At 36.0% G+C, this 25,021-nt stretch overlaps 1 protein-coding gene across 3 annotated transcripts in view; it reads left to right on the top strand.

The window, feature by feature from the left end:
* Nucleotides 1-24,481, top strand: part of SHPRH (SNF2 histone linker PHD RING helicase) — a 79,724-nt gene extending 55,243 nt beyond the window's left edge. For 2 of the 3 annotated variants that reach the window (XM_063666728.1, XM_054490300.2), the window contains exons 26-30: nt 14,167-14,259; nt 14,883-14,969; nt 15,736-15,914; nt 20,996-21,076; nt 22,506-24,481. In XM_063666728.1, the coding sequence (XP_063522798.1) occupies nt 14,167-14,259; nt 14,883-14,969; nt 15,736-15,914; nt 20,996-21,076; nt 22,506-22,602 (537 nt within the window). In that variant the 3' untranslated portion in view covers nt 22,603-24,481. The remainder of the gene's footprint in view (nt 1-14,166; nt 14,260-14,882; nt 14,970-15,735; nt 15,915-20,995; nt 21,077-22,505) is intronic. The other variant, XR_010126798.1, reaches the window with a different exon arrangement.
* Nucleotides 24,482-25,021: the final 540 nt, after the last annotated feature.

Raw genomic sequence — 25,021 nt, 5'->3', positions numbered from 1 at the left:
AAGCACTACAAAAGAACAAAGCTGGAGGCATCATGCTACCTGATTTCAAACTATACTACAAGGCTGTAGTAACCAACACAGAATGGTACCAAAACAGACATATAGGCCAATGGAGCAGAACAGAGACCTCAGAAACAATAGCACACATCTACAACTGATCTTTGACAGACCCGACAAAAATAAGCAATGGGGAAAGGATCCTATTGGGTAAATGGGGCTGGGAAAACTGGCTAGCCATATGCAGAAAACTGAAACTGGACCCCTTCCTTACACCTTACACAAAAATTAACTCAAGATAGATTAAAGACTTAAATGTAAAACCCAAAACCATAAAAATCCAAGAAGAAAACCTAGGCAGTACCATTCAAGACATAGGCATGGACAAAGACTTCATGACAAAAACGCCAAAAGCAATTGCAACAAAAGCCAAAATTGACAAAGGGAATCTAGTTAAACTAAAGAGCTTCTGCAGAGCAAAAGAAATTATCATCAGTAAACAGGCAACCTACAGAACGGGAGAAAATTTTTGCAATCGACCCATCTGACAGAGGTCTAATATCCAGAATTTACAAGGAATGTGAACATATTTATAAGAAAACAATAACCCCATCAAAAATTGGGCAAAGGATATGAACAGACACTTCTCAAAAGAAGATATTTACATGGCCAACAAACATGAAAAAAAGTTCAACATCACTGATTATCGGAGAAATGCAAATCAGAACCACAATGAGATACCATCTCACACCAGTCAGAATGGCGATTATTAAAAAGTCAAGAAAGAATAGATGCTGGCAAGGCTGTGAAGAAATAGGAACGTTTTTACACTGTTGGTGGGAATATAAATTAGTTCAACCATTGTGGAAGACAGTATGGTGATTCCTCAAGGATCTGGAACCAGAAATCCCATATGACCCAGCAATCCCATTACTGCATATATACCCAAAGGAATATAAATCATTCTGCTATAAAGACATATACACACAAATGTTTATTGCAGCACTATTTACAGTAACAATGGAACCAATCCAAATGCCCATCAATGATAGACTAGATAAAGAAAATGTAGTATACCATGTAATACTATGCAGCCATGAAAAGGAATGAGATCATGTCCTCTGCAGGGACATGGATGAAGCTGGAAGCCATCATCCTCAGCAAACTAACACAGGAACAAAAAACCAAACACCGCATGTTCTCACTCGTAAGTGGGAGTTGAACACTGAGAACACATGGACACAAAGAAGGGAACAACACACACCAGGGCTTGTTGGGGCAGGGGAGTAAGGAGAGGGAACTAAGAGGGCAGATAAATAGGTGCAGCAAACCACCATGGCACATGGATACCTGTGTAACAAACCTGCATATTCTGTACATGTATCCCCCCTTTTTTTTTTTAAAGGAAAAAAAGGAAAAACCTGAAGTCTCTGAGGGAATGACAATTAAGCAGGTATCTGAAGGATGAATGATGGATTAGTCAGCCTGAGGAGAAAATAGGTTGGCTCCCAGACAGAAAAAGAAAACCAGAAGAGAGCAGTGCATGGAAAAGCCTAAGACAAGGACTCAAATGGATTTGAGTGGCTGAAGTGTAGAAAGCAAGAAGGAGAATGCAGTTGAATGAGCCTGGAGACCTAACTGGGGGACCAGATTTTGAAGGGCCACCTGAAGATTTGAGAATTTTATTTTTATTTAAGGAGAAAGCCATTAAATATTATAAGCAGGGATGTATCATGATCACATTTGGATTTCAAAAAGATCTGTCATTTGTGGAGAACAGATGATGAGGAACAGAATAGAGCAGAAGAAATATGGAGAGAGCAGTTTAGGAGGCTACAGCAGGAGTAATGGTGGCTTTGATTTGGCTGATGGCAGTAGAAATGGAGAGAAGTGGGTATATTCTAGACATGTTTAGAGTAAAGTTAGAGAATGTTGGCAGCATTAGTGAAGGAAATTTCATAGATCACCCCTGGTTTCTGATGTGAATAAGCAGGTGGGTTATGGTATAGCTAATGATACGAGGTATTTGGAAGAGGAATACATTTAGGCATGTCATATTTAAGGTGCCTAAGACATCCAAGTAGAACTATCCAGAAAAGTGTTGATATGTGGAGCTATAGATAAAAAAATTCAGAGTCATTAATAGAAAAATTTGCTTCAGATTGAGTCCTATGAAGTCCATAACTTTAAAAGATTGAATCAAGTTGGGAGGGCTGGAAAATGAGAAGGAGCAACTAGGAACAGGCAATCCAGGGGGGTACGCTGGCAACAAAGACCACAGGGAAGCTCTGCTTCAGTGAGGAGGCAGTAGTGCCGAAGGTGGATCAACTACAATGTGGACTAATTTGTCTAATGAGGTCACTGATGACTTTAGAAGGAGCTCTTTTAATACAAATGTAGAGGCAGAAAGCAGATTGGGAGGGATTGAGGTATGAGCAGGAAGTCAACAAATAGAAAAAATGCCCAACTGTTTCATAAATTTAACTGTGAGATAGAATCAGAATTGTAACCAGAAAATATGAAAACAGAAAGACATCACTTTTTTGTTGTTGTTTTGTTTAAGACAAAAGATTCTTGAGCATGTTTAGTCTCCAGTGAAAAAAGGATAGACTGAAGATAAAGGAGAAAGGATAATTTGTAATACAAGTTTCTTGAAAAGAAGGAGAATGTTGATGTATAGAAAGTAGAGGTTTCATTGAAGTCAAATAACAGGTGTAAATTGGGCTGTCGAGCACAAAAGACATAAGCATAGGTGTTCTTATCTGAGAATGGGAGATCATAGTCATTCCAGAGAGGACAGGTCTGCCAGATGTGACTATAGAAGAAGGTGACTCAAGTGAGGTGGAGAAGAAAAGATGCTAGAAGATGAAACAATGAGACCTGAATTTTGGATGAGCTGTCCAGGCAGACAGTATGTAATATCTAGAGTTGAGGTATAGAGTAAATTAGGCACCAAAGTTCTTTAGTGAATGTAGGGTAGGGTTCAGTAAATTATAGCAAAGGGTAGAGTTGGGATAACTGGGCTTCAGGAAGCTCAAAACATGGAAGTTGTTACACAAATGAGAACTAATGCTCTGAAACCTGCATTTGTGAACCAGCACTCAAATGCAACACTCATATCCTTCACTCAAGGGCTGCTGAGAGACGAGTATGCTTAGAGGATAGCCAGGTTCTAATTAGAGCAGGGAAGTGAAGAGCAGTATTTCTACAAAAGGTAGAAAATATGAAACAATTTGTTTCATAGAATACGGGTTCCAGGGGGCACCAGTGAAAGATTCAGGAGGAAAGGAGAAAAATTAGAGGGTAGACAAGCAGGAAGGAAGTGCAGGACAGTATGGGAATAACAGAACAGGCAAGGATACGTGATGAGAGCATCATGACCTAAGGATCATCTAATCCTGTTCCCTATCTGTGAATCCCCTGAATGCATTTTACAGTCAGCCCTGTGTATCTGTGGATATAGCTAACCACAGATCAAAAATATTTGGAAAAAAGAAAAATTCCATGAAGTTCTAAAGAGCAGAACTTGAATTTCCAGCATGCTGAGTTTACATTGAATCCACGCAAATGAAATGATGGGTAGGGATTATATGAGGTAATCTAGAGATGACTTAAAGTATACAGGAGGATGTGTGTATGTTATATGCAAATATGACATCATTTTATATAAGGGCCTTGAGCATCCTGGGATTTTGGTATCTACAGGGGTTTTGGAAGCAGTCAGTCCCTCACAGATACTGAGGGAGGACTGTATTTTTAAAGCAAATGCCAAAGAGTTATTGAATGAAGAGGTAGGTGACTTACGGTGCAGCCCTGAGGCATTTAACAGTTATTCTTTATTCTGCCTGCAACACTTAGGAGCTATGCTGCTTCCCAGTCCCTCTCTCCCCCTTTCTTCCCACTCCTGTAGTTTCTCCTTTCCTTCCCATAAAGATAGTCTTTCTTAGCCCTTCCTTTTTTCTCTTCCTCTGGCCACAGCATCTCAAGGGCCACAGATGGCCTTTGTGGCTAAGAAGAGGTGGCTCACCCTTAGGTGACAGCATGCATCACAGTACAAGGAACTGGCGTAAGAAAGAACTGCTGTGTCAGGTTTTGTGCAGAGAGGTTAAGGAAGTGATTGCTCTAGCTACCAGTAAACAGCACAGCCTCTACGAAACTGAGTCATTGAGCCCATCAAATCTAAACACCTGTTCATTTTATGGCAGCTTTCCTAGACACCCAAGATAGAGATTGGCACAGTTACATGTGCTGTGCTGTTGGAGCAGGGATATCAGTGTATAAATACTGTTTATTGTGCTCTCACTTCTCGCTGTCTTTCATGGGTGTTGATGAACACGTGAATTAACTGAAGCATCTTTTAAAAAAAAAAATTAAGATTATGGAATTTACTAAAGATAATTTCCCTTTTTATCATAGATGCACATGTAATTACATTTCCTTTTCTTAAACATAGGACTGAATATTATACCATTGTGCAGGCAAATTTTATCCCTCCTCGACGTCCTCACATTGCTTCACACCACATTTAGGTTGGCTCTTCGCTGCTTTTTCTGTTATCATTTGTGTCTGCCACATTTGCCTTGTGCTTCCTGTCTCTTCTTCTGACTTCTGTCACATTTCTGCCCTGCTGTCTGTCACTTCCTCCTTGAAACATCAGCTTATTGTATTCTGAGACTTCACTCCTCTCTTGTGACTCTTTGAAACTTCCACATAAATGATCATATTGCCTATTTTGGATTTGTTTGTAAATAAAGATGGCTCTGTGTAAATAATTAAGGCATTATTTTCAAATTTTAGAACTACTAGTTCCAATTATTTCTAAACCTAGTTTTTTCTTTATATTACTGTTGATTATCAAATCCCTGATCTTTAACAAACAATACTGACAAGTAATTTTTTATTTAATTGAAATGTTTATATTATCTGAAATATAAAATTTATTTCTGAAATGATTATTTCACTGTATTTATGTCAAGATTCTCAGACATAGCAAACCATATATCATACATAATGCTTAATCATATAGCTTTTTTTGTGGATAAAAGATAATTTGGAAAACATAAAACTATTATTTATTAGTAGTAGACATTTTTAAGTAGTATTTCCTGGAAATAAGAGATTTTACAATGTAAGGAATGCTGTTGCTTGACCATAGATATAAAATGAATACTGGGATCACAAATGTCCTGTTTGGTGGATGCACTTAAGTTGAAGACCATTTCTTCCCTAGCAACAGTGTGACAGTATTCCTAAATGACCTTTGGAACCTACTGGGCATCTCACAAAGTAAACAAAATTCCCCTTGCAAGTTCTGACAACTGCCAGGCATTTTGGATGGTGAAGTAGGCCTCCTGGCAGAACATATGGCCCACATGTCTTGTTCCCTGTGTCTTACATTTGGCTAGGTTTTATACAAAGCGTTTTGCCAGTGGAAACCCTGACCCTATACTGAACAAGAGTCTTAGATAATAAGAAATTTCTGTCCGGGAGAAAATAGATACAGCCACTACATAGATATAGTGACAGCAATACAGTACCCTTCCCACCCACCACATGCTACACAATTGCTTTTTTTGTCAAACTTTTAAGTATCTGACCATCAACTGGCCTGCTTTTTAAAATAAATATTTTTGTTCAGGCTCTACCTCCGTAAACTTTGACTCATTAGACCTAGGCTGTAGTCCAGAAATCTGCAGTTTTAGCAAGCAAATCTCTTGATAATAGAGATATCTTATACAGCCTTCTTGTAGAGAAAAAAACTCTCTATCTCTACATTCCAACTCACAGAGAAGCCTAGCCATACTATGTGTAGAATTCTACATGTGGAATTCTATTGTTTTTTTTATTTGAATTTTTGTTCAATTAATTTAAAGATCATTTGTGACATCTGTCTCACACTTTTAAAATATAATTAAAATAAACATCTGAGTGAAAAAAACTGATTATGAAATTTTGAGTTTAAAATAGGAATAAAATAATTTGGTAAATATAATCCAGAAGTGATTATATTTAAATATATTTATCTAAATATTCTTATATAAGTTTTATATAACATGAACATTAACTGGTAAATTTGGAATGCAGTTGTATATTTTTTGTTAAAATATGTCATGACTAAATATAATTGCAAAAAAAATACCATTTCTATTTCTGTTCACTGGCCAAGTTAATACTTGTAATTCTGAACTGTTAGCCTCATGTTAAAGTTAGCCATAGCTTGCAATAAATTGAACACACAGTAGAGACTTCTAAGATATAAACTAAAACTTATCCTTATGAAAAAATCATTTGTTGAGTGTAAACTCCATTAAAAGGTAGAGGACTTGTTCATGAGGTAGGGATGTTGTTTTATTCACTATTGTATATGAGGCATTTGGAACAATTCCTGGCATATAATAGGCACTCAGTAAGTATTTGAATGCATGGATGGATAACAATGGAATAGTCTGTGTAAACAATTGAATAGTCTAGAGTAAAGCCAAGCTACAGTGTATCTTTCTACACCAATACTCAGATTTTTACCATTAATATTGCGCCCTCTTTTTTCCCCAATAATAAGTCTTCAGTGCATGAAAAGCACTTCCTCCCTCTGAAATTATATCAGTAAAATAGGTCATCTCATTCTGGAGGGGAGAGGATTAAAATCTAGATCAGATGCTACTTGTTTGCTTTATTAGAAGAATTTTTTTCACTCTACTGAATATATGGCAAAGAAACAAAACTGAATTTTCTGTCATTTTAACACATTTAACAACTTGTAATTCAAAGTTTAGGTTCTTCACATTTTACAACAGGAGGCTGCAACTATAGAACACCTTATTCCAATCAGATTTAACTCTGTGATAAAAATAAGTTAGTGGCACCTGTTAGAGCAGATAAGAAGCCATATGACATTTCTGATCTTGAGTTGTGTTACTAAGTGACTTCCAGGCCAAACTTCATTAGAAATATTCTTTATTGGCCTTTGGTGCTAGTGGGTCTCTACTGTTTTTTCAGTGTGTTGATTTCCTGCCCCAAATTCTGGAGCTTTTAACTTTGTGCTTTATTTTCCAGAAAGTGAAAGACTTCACTTTACTTCACTTCTTTATTTTTAAATATTTTAATTCTCCTGGCTGCTGACTTTGTGCCTTGAGTAGAAAACCAGGAGAGATAACGGCCTTGCACTGACTGGGAACACTTGTATGTCTCCCATCTGAGTTCTCTAGTTGACCTTAGAGAGAATTAGTGCCTCGGAGAGAAGAATGACAAAGATACAGTCAGTGAGGGTAAAGGACAGAAGCTGTGTCGTTACTCCAAAACTGGACCTTGGTCATTAACGTTTCAGAAACATGAAGGAAAACCAAGCCTTAAGCACAAAGTTAGGATTAGGGTGTGTCTGTGTGCTGAAGAGACTAAGGAGAAAGGATGGGAGTAATGAAAGGGACAGTAATGTCTGAAGAGGACAGAGGTGCTTATAGTTAAGTGCAACTTTATCAACCTAATATATTAAGAGATTATCTAGCAGTTTTATGGGATTTCTGTTCCCATGTACACTCTTCCCTAATGCATAACATTGCAGCTTAACTTTGCATCTGTTTACTGCTGTAGCTAAATAATGAGGTTGCATGAGGCTACCAGTTTACCTGTCTTGAGAATGTTTATACTGTGTTAACAGCTTACACAGAATAGATTGGTATCCATATTTCCTTTTGTTACTTTTTTGCTTTTTTGCAAGCAGCCTTGCCTATATGTAACCCATTCCCATTTTCCTGTTTTAATCTTATCTTTTTTTAACAATGTGAATATTTGCTTTCTATAGCAGTAACCACATTGAATAGTCTTCTCAGAAGCTGGCAGATTTGAACCCAAGTTTATTTACATATTTAAGATAGAAGAAACATGAAAAAGAGCAGTAGAATGTGTGTAGTGCTCATTAAGGCAGTATAAAACATTCATTTCAATTGCCAAACCAGCAGATAAACCATCCTTTTATGTTTTTCTCCATATTCTGTAACACGCGTTAGAGTGTTATGTATTTGGAGACAAGGGAGTGTATTTTTTCATCTTTGTATATCCAGTTCTTCATATGGTTCTTTGTTAACTGTCAAATGAAATATTGTATATATTTATGGTAGTATACAACATGATGTTTTAATATATGTAGATATTATGGAAGGATTGAATCAAGCTAATTAACATATCCATCACTTCACATACTTAACCAATTTTTGTGATAAGAACATTTAAAATCTGCCTTCTTAGCAGTTTTCAAGTATAGTTGGCCCCCACATTTGCAGATTTTGCATCAGCAGATTCAGTTAACCACGGATAAAAAATACTCAAGAAAAACCCAGCAACAATAAAAAATCACAATACAACATACTTAAAAAACACAAATTTTTAAAAGTCACTATAATAATTTACATAAGATTTACATTGTATTCAGTATTATAAGTAATACAGAGATGATTTTAAAGTATACAGAAGGATGTGTGTAGGCTATATGTAAATACTATCATTTTATGTAAGGCACTTGGCATCTGCAGATCTTGATATCCAATGGGGATCCTAGAACTCCCCATGGATACCAAGGGACAACGGTATACAATACATTATTATGTACTGTAGTCAGCATGCTGTATAATAGATCTTTAGATCTGTTCCTTCTGTCTAACTAAAACTTTGTACCATTTAACCCACTCCCTTCCCCCACTAACTCCAGCCTCTGGTAACCACCATTCTGCTCTCTGCTTCTGTGAGTTAAATGTTTTTAGATATCACATATAAGTGAGATCATGCAGTATCTGTCTTTTCTGTGCCTGGTTTATTTCAGTTAGCATAGTGTCTTTCAGGTACATAGATGTTATCTCACCTGACAGGATTGATTTACTGTCAGGTAAAAACATATTCCATGGTGTATATATAACCTGTTTTAAAATTTATTCATCAGTGGATGGACACTTACATTGATTCCACGTCTTGGCTACTGTGAATAATGCTGAAATTAACTTGAGATTGCAGATATCTCTTCCACATGCTGATTTAATTTCCCCTGGATATATACCCAGAAATAGAACTGCTGGATTGTGTGGTAGTTCTATTTTTAATGTATTGAGAAACCTCTTTACTATTTTCCAAAATGGCTCTACTAATTTGTATTCCCACCAATAGTGTACAAGGGTTTCCTTTTTCTCCACCTTCTCACCAATACTTATCTCTTGTCTTTTTTATAATAGTCATTCTAACAGGAATGAGGTGGTGTATCTCAGTGTGATTTTAATTTGTATTTCCCTGATGATTAGGGTCGTTGATCACCTTTTCCTATACCTGTTACCTATTTGTATGTCTTCTTTTGAGTAATATCTTTTCAGGTCCTTTGCCCATTTTTCACTCAGGTTGTTTTCTTGCTGTTGAGTTGTTTGAGTTTCTGGTATATTTTGGATAATAACTCCTTATCACATGTGTGGTTTGCAGATATTTTCTCCTTTGCTGTAGATTGTCTTTGTTGATTATTTCCTTTGCTGTGCAGAAGCTTGTTACTTTAATGCAATCCTATTTATCTTTTTGCTTTTCTTGCCTGTGTTTTTTGGGTCATATCCAAAAAGTCTTTACAAGATCATTGTCAAGTAGTTTGTAGTTTTGGGTCTTATATTTAAGTCTTTAATCCATTTTGAGATGATTTTTGTATATGCGGTGAGATAAGGGTCCAGTTTTATTCTTTTACATGTGGATAACTAGTTTTTTCAGCACAGTTTATTGAAGAGACTGTTTTTTCCCCATTGTGTGATCTTCTTATCTTTGTTAAAGATTGGTTGACTGTGTATGTGTGGGTTTATTTCTGGGCTCTCTCTCCTGTTCCGTTGGTCTGTATGTCTGTTTTTATTTCAGTAGCATACTATTTTTATTACTGTAGTTTTATAATGTGTTTTAGAATCAGGGAGTGTGATATCTCTAGCTTTTTGCTCAAGATTGCTTTGGTTATCCAAGGTCTTTTGTGGTTGCATATGAGTTTTAGAATCGTTTTTTCTATTTTTCTTTGTCTGTTTTATGTTGCCGTAACAGAATATTTGAGACTGCGTAATTTATAAATAAAAGGAGTTATGGCCAGATGTAGTGACTCATGCCTATAATCTCAGTGCCTTGGGAGGCCAAGGCAGGAGGATCACTCGAGGCCAGGATTTCAAGACCAGCCTGGGCAACATAATAAGACTCTGTCTTTACCAAAAAAAATTTAAAAGTAGCCAGGTGTGGTGGTGCACACCTGTAGTCCCAGCTACTCGGGAGACTGAGGTAGGAGGATCACTTGCGCCCAGGAGTTCAGGGTTGCAGTGAGCTGTAATTACACCACTGCACTCCAACTAGGGCGACAGCACAAGACCCTGTCTCAAAAAGAAAAAGAAAAGAGGATTATTTAACTCCTTTTTCTGTAGGCAGGGAAGTTGAAAGAGATGGCCCTTCTGATGAGGGCTTCCTTGTTGAATGATAACATGGCGGAGGTCATAGGGGTAGCAGACAGGTACAAAGAGAGAGCAACAGAAAGGAGGAGGAAACTTACGTTATAACAGCCTGCCCTCATAGGAGCCAATTCATCTTGCACAAGAGAGAATTTACTCACTACCAAGAGAATGGCACCAAGTCATTCATGAAGGATCTACCCCCATGACTCAAAACACCTGCCACTAGGCCCCACTTCCCAAAACCTCCACGCTGGGTATCAAATTTCAGCATGAGTATTGCCGAGGACAAACTCAAATCATAGCACTATTTCTGTGAAAAATGTCATCAGAATTTTAATAGGGATTGCATTGAATCTATAGATTGTGTTAGTTAATATCTATGTAATAATATTCAGTTCATGAACATATGTCTTTCCATTTGTGTTCTCTTTAATTTTTTTATTAATGTTTCATAGTTTTCAGTATACAGATCTCTTACCTTGATTAAATTTACTCCTAAGCATTTTTTTATGACATTATAAAATATTTTTTCTTGATGTCCTTTTTGGATAATTGATTGTTAGGTATAGAAATGCTACTGATTTTTGTGTTTCTTTTGTATCCTGAAACTTCACTAAATTCATTTCTTTTAACAGATTTTTGGTGGAATCTTTAGGATTTTGTATATATGAGATCATGTCATCTGCAAACAGTTTAACTTCCTCCTTTGCAATTGAATGCCTTTTATTTCTTTTCCTTGCCTAATTGCTCTAGCTAAGACTTCCAATACTATGTTGAATAGCAGTGGCAAGAGTGGGCGTTTGTGTTTTGCTGATCTTAAAGGAAAAGCTTTCAGCTTTTCACCATTGAGTATGATGCTAGCTGGTAGGCTTGTCATTTATGGCCTTTACTGTGTTGAGGTACATTCCTTCTATACCTAAGTTGTTGAGAGTTTATTAAAGTATGTTGAATTTTATCAGATTTTTTTTGCATATATTGAGATGATCTTTTTTTATCTTTATTTTGTGGTGTATCACATTTATTGGTTTGCATACGTTAAACCATCCTTGCATGCCAGAGATAAATCCCTGTTGATCATGGTGAGTGATCCCTTTTAATATGTTGTGTCATTTGGCTTCCTAGTATTTTGTTGAGGATTTTTGCATGTTTTCCTCAGAGATACTGGCCTGTAATTTTCTTTTCTTATACTGTTCTTGTCTGACTTTGATATCAGAGTACTTCTGGTCTTGTAAAATGAATTAAGAATATTTTCTCTTCAGTTTTTTACAAAAGTTCAAGAAAGATTGGTATTAGTTCTTCTTTAAATGATTGTTTAACTTTACCAGTGAAACTACTAGTTCCTATGCTTTTCTTTGACGGGAGACTTTTTATTACTGACTCAATCTCCTTACTACATACTGGTCTGTTCAGATTTTCTGTTTCTTTGTGATTCAGTCTTGGTAGATTTTATGTTTCTGGGAATTTATCCATTTCTTCTAGATTTTCTGATTTCTTGGCATATAGTTGTTCTTAAGTCTCTTATGATTCTCTGTATTTCTGTGATATCAGTTTTAATGTCTCTTCTTTCATTTATAATTTTTTAAATTTCACTCTTATTTTTTCTTAGTCTACCTAAAGGGTTGTCCATTGTGTTTATGTTTTCAAATAACCAACTAAGAATTTCATTAGTCTTTTCTGTATTTTTTTTTCTGATCTCTATTTCATTTATTTCTGCTCTGATTTTTATTTATCCTTCCTTCTGCTGACTTTCGGCTTACTTTGCTCTTCTTTTTCCAGTTCCTTGGGGTGCAACATTAGTTGTTTATTTGGAACATTTCTCTTTTTTTATGTAGTTGTTTATTTCTATAAGCTTCATTATTAGAACTGCTTTTGCTGGATTCCCATACCTTTTGTTATGTTGTATTTCCATTTTCATTTGTCTCAAGATATTTTTAATTTTTCCTTTTAATTGCTTCATTGACCCAATGAATGTTCAAGAGCATGTTATTTAATTTCTATATTTTTGTTAATTTTCCAAAATTCTTCCTATTATGGGTTTCTAGTTTCATTCCATTGTCAGAGAAGATACTTGATGTAATTTCAGTCTTGATTTTGTTTTCAGACTTGTTTTGTATCCTAACATATTCTGCTAGGAAAGTAGGAAGTAACTAGACTGGGACGAAATGGTTCAGAACTGTAGTGTTTGGAAGGGATCATTGAGCACTACCACTGAACTGGCCAGTCTTTGATAAAAGCAAATGCTCTGTTCTTTTCCTACATAGAGTTAGCACTACAGTACTAGAAATGTTGATTATAAAAAATTTATTCTACTTTTTTTTTGAACTTTTAGTAAGAAACAAATTAATCGGTGGAAGGATTCATAGTTTTCCTGGTATTGCACTTGAAATAGTTTTAAAAGTAAGACCTTGCAAGGAACATGGATGTTTTTGTCTAAATTCTGAAATGATCACCTTTACACTAATTTCCTATTTTCTCTTCGCTCTTGTTTGAGATAATTATTAGACTGAAATAGGTTCTTTGTAGTAGTAATTTCTAATCTTGCAAGTATACTTGAAAGTCTACATATCCAGAGAAAATAAGTGTAGAATCATGATTTTAGCCTGAGGATTTTAAAACTTTTTCCATTATTCTATCTTGCTGGCTTAAAATTAGTACAGCTTTCTTTCTTGTTTTGTTTATATTTTTACCTTTGAATGTTTGTTCATGTAAAAGTGTGTTGAGAGGATTGAGGGAGAGGGTTTATGCTGCTGTGGAAATATTTTTCCTTCTTTTTGGTTAAATCTGCCTCCCCTTGTGGTATAATCTAGGTCATTATAGTGCTCACATTTAATATCTCAGAAAGATAATAAGTTCTTGAGTGTTTACTCCTAACCAGATGTTAGGCTAAATGCTTTGTATACATTTTCTCATTTAATCATCACAGCCACCTTTGGAAAGAGATATAATTATCATTCAGCCCTATTTGACAGATGAGGAAACAAAGGATTAGAAACTATAACTAGTGAGTTGTAGAACTATGAGTTGAACTTAAATTTGTCTCATTCAAAATCCCATAACCTTAATTTCTCTGTCATACCATCTCCGAGAGCACTCCAGAAGGAAAACTTTGTCATTGAGGGCTACAGAAATATTTGCACTATTTTCCTCATTTTCTTATTTCTCCATTTTAAAAATCATTTTTTCACTTTCATCCTTATCTGATAGAAATGGTTATGGAAGATGCAAAAAAAAGTTTTAAGTGTCTAGCTTTGTATGAATCTGTATGAATCTGCCTCATTCTAAGTGAGCATCATTTGTCATTGTTTTTGGTAATACCCTTGCAAGAAAACGTTCTCCATTGGTTGGATCCTTCACTGTTTGCTTACATCCGGAGTTTAAGTGAAGAGTGTTTTAAAATATCATTTATGCTAATCTAATGTAACAAAATTTTGTAACTATAAAACCTGACTACTTAACTAAAAGATCTTATGTTCAGGGTCATAGCACTTAATGACTTTCTGGCATGCTTTTACATTCAAATGTCTGAGTGTAAATTTAATGACTTCTACATTTCGAGGCTAAAGAAAATTTCCAGCAAACACAAAATGAAAAAGAGTAAACACATATGCACCTGATAATTTGTTTTGATGCATTTATAGTTTTGATAATAAAAAGTAATTTATATTGCTTTTCTTTTCTGTTCTTAACTAGATTTTATTTAGTAGTAATGTGTATTTTTTGTGTGTGTTCAAAGGGCAGCCATTCTACAAAAGTGGAAGCTGTGGTCAGAACTCTGATGAAAATACAGCTTAGAGATCCAGGGGCCAAAGCACTCGTTTTCTCAACGGTATAATCAACATTTTCATCCTCAATATTAATTCGAACTGATTTTCCTTCTTTAATCAGTTTACAGCTGAGAACTAATTTTTAATGTTTACTCTTAGATTTTTTTTCCCAAATCCATAAGATGGAATTATTTTTAGAGAAATGTGATGATGCTTCACAAGGCAATTTGTATAGCTACATTTCATGGTTTTTTATTAGTTTCATTTAAGGATTTTCTTAGTTTAATATTTTTAAAATTGGAATTTCTGACCTTGAAAGTCTCATTTCACAAAAATTTGGGTTAAAAAAAGAAAATCTACTGAATAAAGTGTTGAGTAAAACCCCTAGTTTTCATTTTCGAAAACTAAGTAACTATATTCCAGTATGCACTCCATTATGTATTTTCTACTGTTTATCTTACATTTTCAAAACCAGCGTTTGATGCAAAAAAAAAAAAAAAAAAAGCAAAATTGTTGTTTCAGATAGAGCTAAATAATATTGATGGTACTACATTTGAGGGTTTTGGTTTTGGTTTTATTTGCTTAACTTCAGTATAAAAGTCATTTTGATTTATTTCCCTTTCAGATACCCTTAGATAAAGGCTACATATAAATATTGGTTTTCTTATTGTTTTATGTATTCTAGTGGCAAGATGTATTAGATATTATTTCAAAAGCTCTCACTGACAACAACATGGAATTTGCACAAATCAGTCGTGTGAAGACATTTCAGGTATGTTAAAGATTTTACTCCTGGTTTTTGTAGTAGATACAGTTGCAAATTTAAACTGCTGTTAACTAGCTTACTTACATTTATTGTCTCGTGCCATATAAGCCACATAAACAGGGTCTGAGTTCTTGATTAATTATAAAGTGAACATTTAAAAGCAGAGACTGGGTATTTTCAGTATATAACAAGACCATTGGTTTTTTAAAGATCTCCCAACTTGAGGTTCTTTTTTTTTTTTTTTTAGTACAGGAAAAGATTGCCTATGATAGACCTTTTGAATGGACAGGGGCTTCGCACCCCAAGGATTAGGTTCTAAAGTCACTGTCAGGCAGAACTGCATGTGGTCACAATTATCCTTACATCATGCTCAGCACAGTGACAGGCGTATGACCTCAGGCACACACAGATACCAAATGAAAATTTAGCAGATTCGTGTCTCTTATCTCACATTCACTCTAGCACATTCTTTCTCTTTCTCTCTTTTTCCTCTAACCTCATGTAGTTTAATTTGCCTGCATCGCATGCATCTGTCTTGTGATTCCTCTAGATATTATGAAGAACAAGAGAGCTTATATGATACTTTTCTTCATAATTAAAATCAAGCAACAAGTTTACATTTTCTAAAGTTGGTAATTTTGCATTTAAGTTTCTTAGCTGTTACCTTTCACAATAGTAATAGATAGCATTAGACATCTTTAAAGTGAGCTATTACATACTGCTCTTATTTTAACTGATCCAGCTAAAATTAAAATGTACCTTTCTTTTTTAGGAGAACCTTTCAGCATTTAAACGTGATCCCCAAATCAATATTTTGCTGCTGCCCCTGCACACAGGTTCTAATGGATTAACTATCATTGAAGCAACTCATGTTCTCTTGGTGGAGCCCATATTGAACCCTGCCCATGAGCTTCAGGCCATAGGCAGGGTGCACCGAATTGGACAGACAAAGTAAGGACTAAAATTAGAATCAGTCACATTTGCTTCAGTTTTCTGAGAAACCAAATCAGTATTTAAACTCTTCATTTATGTTCATCATAGCCTACTTGTTTTTAATTACTTCCTTAGAGACTACATTTTTTAATTATTTAATTATTTTATAACTTATTTATAACTTTTTAATTATTTGATTAAAAGGCATGAGATTTCCAACCCTCCCTTCTCTCCAAGAAGCAAACCCCCAAATTGTCCCAAATTTTTTTCTTCCCTCCCACAAAAACCTTATCACTTTATCCAAAAAAAAGCTTGTTAGAAATACTTAAGACAGCTACAAAGTTGAAGGCATCCATCATGCCTTTGAGGAGAATGGAGTTTTGATTGTCTAAAGTAGTCCGTGTTTAAAAGAAGACATACCTTGTACATGACTGAAAATAAATGGCTCCTTTTAAAATTCTTAACCTTAGGAAAAGACACCCCCTAGGTCAGCTCCAAGAGATCATTAGATTCAGTTTAAGGCCCAAAGCAAACCTAATAGTGAATATTATTATGGCATGTATTAACTTTATTCATATATCAGAATAGACAGTTATCTTTGATAAGGCCTGCTAAATGTATTACCTTCTGGATGTTAGAAGTCTTTGATGTTTAAAAAAGAAAAAACACATCCATAATAAGCACTTATTAAATCAATAGTTATTGAGCACCTACTGTATGTCAGGCGTTATTCTAAATACTGAAGATTCAAATTGAATGATACGTAATTTATTTCCCCAAGGAGGTCACTGTGTAGTACAGGAAGCATGACTTAAAGTGTTGGGGTAGAATGTGCAAAAGTATAATAATAAAAGGACGGTTAACAAAAGAAGGTAATGATCACTCGGGCCCTACAGAGTCAGGAAAGACTTTATGGTGTTGAGTCTTGAAGGAATAATTATTTCAAAGTTGGCTGGAAAAGGGCATTCACACAACCAGAGAGAGTTATATATGCAAAAATACAATGGTGGGAAATGACATGACATTTCTAGGGACTGTAAGGAGTTTGGAATTGTTGCAGTATAAAGTATGAGAAAGAGATCATCGGCAGGAGATGAAGTCTTCTGTGTCATACTCAGAAATGTAGACTGCCCCGTAAGAAGTAACGGGGAGAGAAAATAAAGGGCTTACTTGTAAACAGGAAAGAGACATGTTTATTAAGCCTCTTAACAAATAGGGCAAAGTAACTGTAATAAATGCGGGCTTGTTCTAACATACCACCAAGTGGCATTTAAAATGCAGTCTTGTCTGTCTTGTTTTTTGTTGGTTTTCTTCTGTGTTTTTAAATATTGATTTTTTGTCCTACCAATGTTCTTTTAAAGCATAGGCTGGACTAGTCTCATATTTAAAACCACAAGTCCAAAAGGCCAACAATCTTACTATGCCTTCCAAGTCAATATTTTTTTTCTACTTTCTGAGGAGTCTGTCTTAAGTCTGTCTTCTTCCTCCCCATGGTGATCTTGCCTCATACAGGGGAAACATGTACAATCAGATTAGAAGTACCTCATCTTCCCATCATCAACTTGAACAGTCTGCCTGCATCAGCACTCACATACTTTTTGGTAGATTTTTATTGAGTGTCTTCTGTGTGCCAGGGACTGTTTTAGGAACATGAGATGTCCTCATGGAGTGTGATTCTAGCTGTAACGGGGTTGGTAGACAGGTGGTAAACAATAAACATAAGTACAATCTAAATATGTTAGGAGCTGGAAAAGTAGAGCAGGGTGAGGAAGTAAGAGTGCAGTGTTTGGGCAGGAAGGCATGCAAGGTATTATTGAGAAGGTCTGAGCAAGGACTTGAAAGAAATGGGAAAATGGGAAAGTTAGTCGTGCAGCTGTCTTGTGAAAGAATGTTCAAGTAAACAGTACTTTCGGTGCAAAGGCCCTAAGTCAGGAGTATGGTATGTTAGAAGAATAGCAAGGAGCTACAGTTGCTAAAAGGGAGAGAAGCAGGAGTTGAAGTGAGTGGGCTCAGTGGGGAGAGGGATTACGTTGGGCCCAGAAAGCCACTGTGAGGATGGTGCTTTTGCCCTGTGTGAAATCGGGAGCCATTGGAAGGCTTTGAACAGAGGCCTGGCATATCTCACCTAAGTTTTAAAAGAATAATTCTGAGTGCTGTGATGGGGTGGGAGTGAAGGGGAGCAAGGGAGAGTAGAAGCAGGGAGAGTCTTGGAGGCTATTGCAGTCATCCTGGTGAGAGCTGAAGGTGACCTGACCATGGCAGTAGCAGTGCACATGGTGAGGAGTGGTCAGGTTCTGGATATATTTTGAAGATAGAACTGATAGTACTTTTGGACAGACTAGACATGGGGTGTGAGAGGGTCAAGGATAACACCATGGGTTTTGGCTTGGACAACTAGAAGGATGAAGTAACTTTCAGCTGAGCTGGAGAAGTCTACAGGGTAGAGCAGATTTGGTAAGAGAAGAACAGACATCCAAATGGAGATTTCTATTCTGTAACTAGATGTACAAGTCCATTAAGTCAGGACTCTGAATGAGATTACCTAGGGGTGAGTTTAGATAGAGACAGAGTTTAGATAGAGAACCATGGACTGAACTCCAGGGCACCAAAGTTCAACTGTTCCAGGAGAGGAGAAGGAATCAGCAAAGGTAACAAATAAAGATCAAGCAGTGAGTTAGGAAGAAAACCAGAAGACAGGGGTGTCCTAGGAACCAAGTAAAAAATGTACCTCAAAGAAGAGGTTATGGTCACCTGTTTCAAGTGCTATGAAAAATGTCAAGGAAGATAAGGATTGAGAATTGATCATTAGATTTAGCAACATGGAGATCAAAACCAGGTTAAGTGGTAGAGGTGACAGCCTGACTTTAGTTTTGGAGAAAATGGGATTTTGTGTATTTCTTATTTAACAAATATTTGTATAACAGAGAGGTTAGGTAACTTGCCCATGGTCAGACAACTAGTAGAAGCGGTGGCAGATTTCAGGCACAGCCATTCTGCCTTCACAGTACAAGCTTTAACCACAGTGCACTGCTGCTTCTGTGTGGCTGGTAAGGCTAGTATTTTGAGGAGTTTTTCTGCAGAGAAATGGAAGAGAATGAGATCAAGAGAGGTTTTTGTTTTTCCTTTCAAATGGGAGAATTAGTAAGAGAATGATTCATTAGAGACAACAAAAACTAGTAAAGGAGGAGAACAGGGAGAATGCTTGACAGTGTCCTTGTGTAGGCAAGAGGATATGGGATCGAACACTGAAGTGGAGGAAGGGGTTGGTAGTAGGCAGGAGCATGGATATGTCATCCAGTAATAAGCAGGAAAGTACCTCATGTGCCTTCCCTTTTATTACAGCAGAAGTGTCCCTTTTCTTTCAAAAGCCATCCATTCATTTGTCCTGGACTCCATTCCTTCTCATTTTTCAAGGACAGGTGTACATTTCCCTTGTACAGGTTGAGCATCCCTTAACTGAAATGCTTCAAGTGTTTTCGCTTTAGGATTTTTTCAGATTTTAGAATATTTGCATATACATAGTGAGATATCTTAGGAATGAAACCCCAGTCTAAACATGAAATTTATTTATGTTTCATATGCAACTTCTGCTCATAGCCTGAAGGTGATTTTACATAATATTTTAAATAATTTTGTGCACAAAACAAAGTTTTTAATGTGTTTTGACTGTGACTCATCACGTGAAGTCAGGTGTTGAATTCTCCACTTGTCACGTTGGCACTCAAAAAGTTTTGGATTTTGGGTTTTTGGATTAGGGATACTCAACCTGTCATATATTACCCCATAAATATGTCTTAATATTATCCATCTTTAGAAAGAAAAAAACACTCTGATACATCCTACCTCCATCTCTACTTTTTTATCCCCCATTCTCTGTCAACCTGTCTGGTTGATTTTTCTCCCCACCATATCACTGAAGTGAGGCTTATAACATTTTTAGTGACCTACTTCTTGCCAGTGGTCTGAGAGTTCTTTGTCTACACCCCTTCGATGAATTTTTCCAGTCTTAGGGCTTTAGGTAGCTTTTACAGGTTGATGACTCTCAGGTATATATCCCCCAGCCCAGACATGCCCATATAGCTCCTGTCCCAGGTGCATATATCCAGTTCTAGCTCTGCACACATATCTCTGGACTCACCTTGGATACCTAATAGGTATCTGATAGGTTTCACATGGACAAAACAAAACTGTGTTGCTTCTGCACTCTCACTCCCACCCTGAGCTTTCCCCATCTTATAATGTGACACTGTCATCTGTTCCTGCCCAGATCAGAAATCTAGGACTCATCTATATTTTTCTTTTCACATCTCACATGCCACTCATCTTTTAAGTTTTGTCAGCTCTACCTCCAAAAGATATTCCAAATCTACTTGACTGCTATCTCCACTGACACAACCATAGTGCATCCACACTTACCCAGATGACTACAGAACTTCTTAACTGGCTTCTCTGGTGCTCTTCTTGCTGAGCAAGAAGTACATCCTCCACACATCTGCCAAAGGGATTTCTAAAGCACAGTCAGGTATACATCAAATCATGCATACAAACCCACCAAGGGCTTCCCATTATAACCACGATAAAATTCAAATGCTTGGTCACATCCTGGAAGGCCCTGTGTGACCTGGAGCCTGCACACCTCTCCACCCTTATTTTCACCTCTCTCCCTCGCTTACAGGGTGCTTCTGCCATGCTAGCCTTCTTTTGGCCTCTTGAACATGTTAGGCTTGTTCCAGGCATATTCCCTTCCTGGCGACTGTGCATGTATGTGCTGTTTCTTCTGTTTGGATGTTCTTCCTACTCCTCCTTTGCCTACTGGCCTCATTCCCATCACTGTTGTTTCAGTTTGCATGTCAGCCTCCTCCCGGCATTATATTTACCTGAAACTGTCTTACTCCTTTATGTGTTTATTGTCTGTCTCTCATTAGAATGTCAGCTCATGGAGATTAAATAGTTCATTTTATTCGCTGCTGAACCCCTCCCAGCACCTGCCACAAGTGGGCACCAACTGACTGATGAATATAGCATATAAAATGTGAAGTCGGTTTGTACTGATTTGTTTTACTATGTTTTTAAGCTTAAAATTCTTCTGTACCTTTTAGACCTACTATTGTACACAGATTCTTAATTAAAGCAACAATAGAAGAAAGAATGCAGGCAATGCTGAAAACTGCTGAGAGGAGGTAGGTAATAATTTACCACAAGTAGAAGGGGGAAGGTTTTCCTGTTAAAAGTTTGTATCTTTGGAACTTCTTCACTTAGATGACGACAAAAAATATAACACAAATAACGTTTTTAAAAGCAAAGTCTGACATTTTGCCTTTTCACTGTTTCCCAGTCATTGCTCCAGACTTTGTATATTTGAATTAATTTATTAATTGTAACATGTAAACATAAACTATCCTACATTCCCTTGCCACATTGGATCACTTTCTAAACAAAATATATCTTTATGCCTGACGTAAGCCTTAGTCTCATATGTGTAAACTAAAGTCGTATTGCTACTTTCTCCATCACACTTGTTAGTCATGTGCAGATAGAAATATCAGGACTTTAAAATTTGACTGGTTGGCTGGGAACGGTGGCTTACACCTGTAAACCCTGCACTTTGGGAGTCCGAGGGAGGTGGATAACCTGAGGTTGGGAGTTCGAAACCAGCCTGGCCAACATGGTGAAACCCTGTCTCTACTAAAAACACAAAATTTAGCCAGGCATGTTGACACGCACCATAGTGTTAGCTACTCAGGAGGCTGAAGCAGGAGAATCGCTTGAACCCTGGAGGTGGAGGTTGCAGTGAGCGAAGATCGTGCCACTGCACTCCAGCCTGGGCAACAGAACGAGTCTGTGTAAAAAAAAAAAAAAAAAAAAAAAAAAACTTGTTAAGGTTAATTGTGGTGTCAATCCAAAGACAGAACAAAAGTAGAGAGACTAAACCAGTCTTAATTTTAAAAGCTTGACTCTGGAATCATAGAACTTTATATTATTTATGCTATAATTTATTTAAATCTTTTTGAAAACATAAATCTTTCTACATCTTTAGGAGGTAGGTAGGATTGGAAGGTACCCAAGGAAGAGATTATTGCCTTAAAAGGGATTGTCACATAGCAAAGAAGCAATTTGAAACTAGAAATTTTCTTCCATTGCTGGTTTCTGGGAAGGAAAGAGGCTTCCACAAGAGCCTTTTTACCTAAAACATGAAGGCTTTTTAAAGTTCTTGTTTTCCTTGTGTATCAGACTTCAGTGATTTTTATTTAGGTTGTTTTAATAAAATAGCAGTTACGAGTTGTTTGAAATGCTCTTGAAACAAATTAACTTCAGGTGGTAAGAAGGTAATTTGTAAGGTGAGAGCCTTAGTAGCAGTAGTCAAGGGTTTTATTCTTTGTTCTATTAATTGCACAGAGAAAAAACACTTTGACAAACCCTAAAAGTAATATATAGAAATCTTCACTTTGACAAGGTATAACAATGATCTTATCACTTGCTTTCCTCTGGGAGTTTCTTATAGCCCAATTACAAAAACTTAAAATATGTGCCTAGTTCGTATTACTACAAATATAATTGCTGATGGCTTGGGGTTTCTTTCTGACTGTGCTCATTTGGAAAACCTTGCAGTCACACGAACTCATCAGCAAAGCATTCAGAGGCCTCCGTCTTGACTGTGGCTGACCTGGCAGACCTATTTACCAAAGAAACTGAAGAGCTTGAATGAACTACACTTGATTCACTCCATGGACTTTAGTGTATTAATAAACTTTCATAGCTGTAGAGCAAAGTTACAAGTTTTAAAAACCCAGTAGATAACAGTAACACTGTTCCTAGTTGAATGAATTTGTTTATTGTTCTGGTTATACAGTGGCCTAGTACTTATTGAGTCCTTTTCAATATACTGTTTCCAAAAGATCTATAAAGATTTTTAATTTTACACTCCTAATAAAACATTTATTTTTTGTCCCAAATAGTATCTATATCTGACGATGCAAGGGAATTAAGAGAGGTAATGTGTACTTTTCTTATGATAAGATCAGTCATAAAAAGAGTTGGAATAAGAAAGTAAACTAGTCTAGTTTTATATGACTTGGTATATTCAACAAACATAGATCTCAGTTTTGGAAGGGCCTTCAGTATCTTTAGCACATGATTCACCAATATCTTGTTAGTAATATTTTAAGTAGATGGTGAATTATATTAACCCATTTTTTGAGTAGGCTTATACCATAACTTTACACCTAGTAATTTTGCAGTAATACAACTCCTTACAAAAAGTTAGACAGTTATTTCTTTCTTCTGCATCTTGCTACTGAAAACAAAAACAATGAAAATATTCATATTTCTATTATGTGTAAAGTGGTGTTAGTGTAAACAGTTAACTCCAAATAGATTTTTAATGTGTTAATGATTACCTTAAGATTATCTGCTTTCCCTACTCTTAATTTTTCTTATTGTTAAAGTTTTTATATGTTGTAAGATTGATGTATCTGTAAATATTGCAGTTTTTATGATTTTGTTTTATTATAACATGGAAATATGGCAGGGTTTTTTTTTTTAATCATTATTATACTGATGTCTTGGATTCTTTTTCTTTCCCATGTTCTTGTGTAACTAGACTTTTTAGCCAGTGATATCTGAATTCATGGTAGAGTTGTTATTTCACTCCAGTTGTTCCTCCCTTAAGCACGAGTCGTTGACCTTTTGAACAAGAGAATGCCATGTTCACATAAGCGAATCATTGCAAGTGATAATAACCAAGTGTTTCTTCTTCTGTGAGGAATTAATGGACTTTGAAATTGCTGAATAAGGAGTAGCTTGTTATATCCTAGCCATTTGATGTAATACAAATGTTCTTGTTTGGCTTCCTTTTCTTTGAGCCTTCAGAGTTTTAAAGGACCCTCTTTGACCCTCAGGACTTATTAGCTCCCAGTTAGCTGCCTGGAAAACTCATAGAACCATTCCCTGGATCCCATTTGTCTGAGAGGCTTTGGTGCTCAGTTAAGGTGCATTTTCTTACTCTAGGTTTATAGAGTGATGTAATTCAACTGAAGAAAACACACACATGCTTTTGGTGCTTATTCTTCAGTTAAAAGGAGGTATCCATTGATTTCTTTTATATGAAATTAAATCAAACTGTTATTTTTATAGCTCTTCACATATTAAAAAGAGCTTTCCTGTACATTTACGTGTTTAATTTACCCAACAATCTTGTGAAGTTGATATAATTAATATCTTTCCTGTTTTAAAGGTAGAGAACTGAAGTTCAGATATATTGAAACTTTCTTAGGACATGTAGCAAGTAAACAGTGGAGCCCAGGTCCCCTGACTCCATATCTTACATTCTTTTACTAATAACATGTCATGCTGAGATTCAGAAGGCCCATGCTTATAATTTAAAAATGAGACTATTTCAGTATTTCTTTGTGTTTGTTTTCTACTATTCCTTTCTGAGCTATGTTTTAGAGAAAACAATTTGATATGCTTCAATTTTGTAAAATCAAATTACATATATATAAAAAAACTATCTGTATTAGACAAAAACTGTTTTTATTTATTTCTGTAAGATATCAATTAAATAAATATTTTAGTGGAAATGAAAATTGTGGAATTCTTTGATTTCTGAGCCTTAGAACATATGGGGCTTTCTGGTTTTTTCTTTGAACAAGAGATATCAAAATGGCTAATACTACAGAATCCCATATTTTATATACATTTGTTACATCTTAAAAACAATTGTGACAGTTTCCAATTGTTCAAAACAAATACAAATCTGATCCTCACATTTTCTTGGCTGCAAACAAAGGATTTTTAAAGTTTTCTTCCTCTATTATTTTATAGCCTCTGAAATATTACTGTGTTTAGAAGTAGTTGTTCTTAAATGGGTGCTATGCTAATGAACCAATGAGACAAAATGAGATAGCCACAATTGTTAGAATAGCCCCAATCGTTAAACTTAAATGTGTTTGGACGACCTGGAGAATCATTTTCTGTAACATGATTCCAGATGAGTTTACTAGAACTAAAAAGATACATACAATGTAAAGTGCATATACCTAACTTCATAGCTTTTTTGCTTCAAACCCAGATAGCTCTACTATGTTTATTGCAGCATCACATTTCTCTTTGTATGTGACCTGAGC

This window comes from Pongo pygmaeus, chromosome 5, assembly GCF_028885625.2.
Source record: "Pongo pygmaeus isolate AG05252 chromosome 5, NHGRI_mPonPyg2-v2.0_pri, whole genome shotgun sequence".
NCBI lineage: Eukaryota > Metazoa > Chordata > Mammalia > Primates > Hominidae > Pongo > Pongo pygmaeus.
Note: the sequence above shows the minus strand (reverse complement) of the source record. Positions and strands in the feature narration are given on the sequence as shown.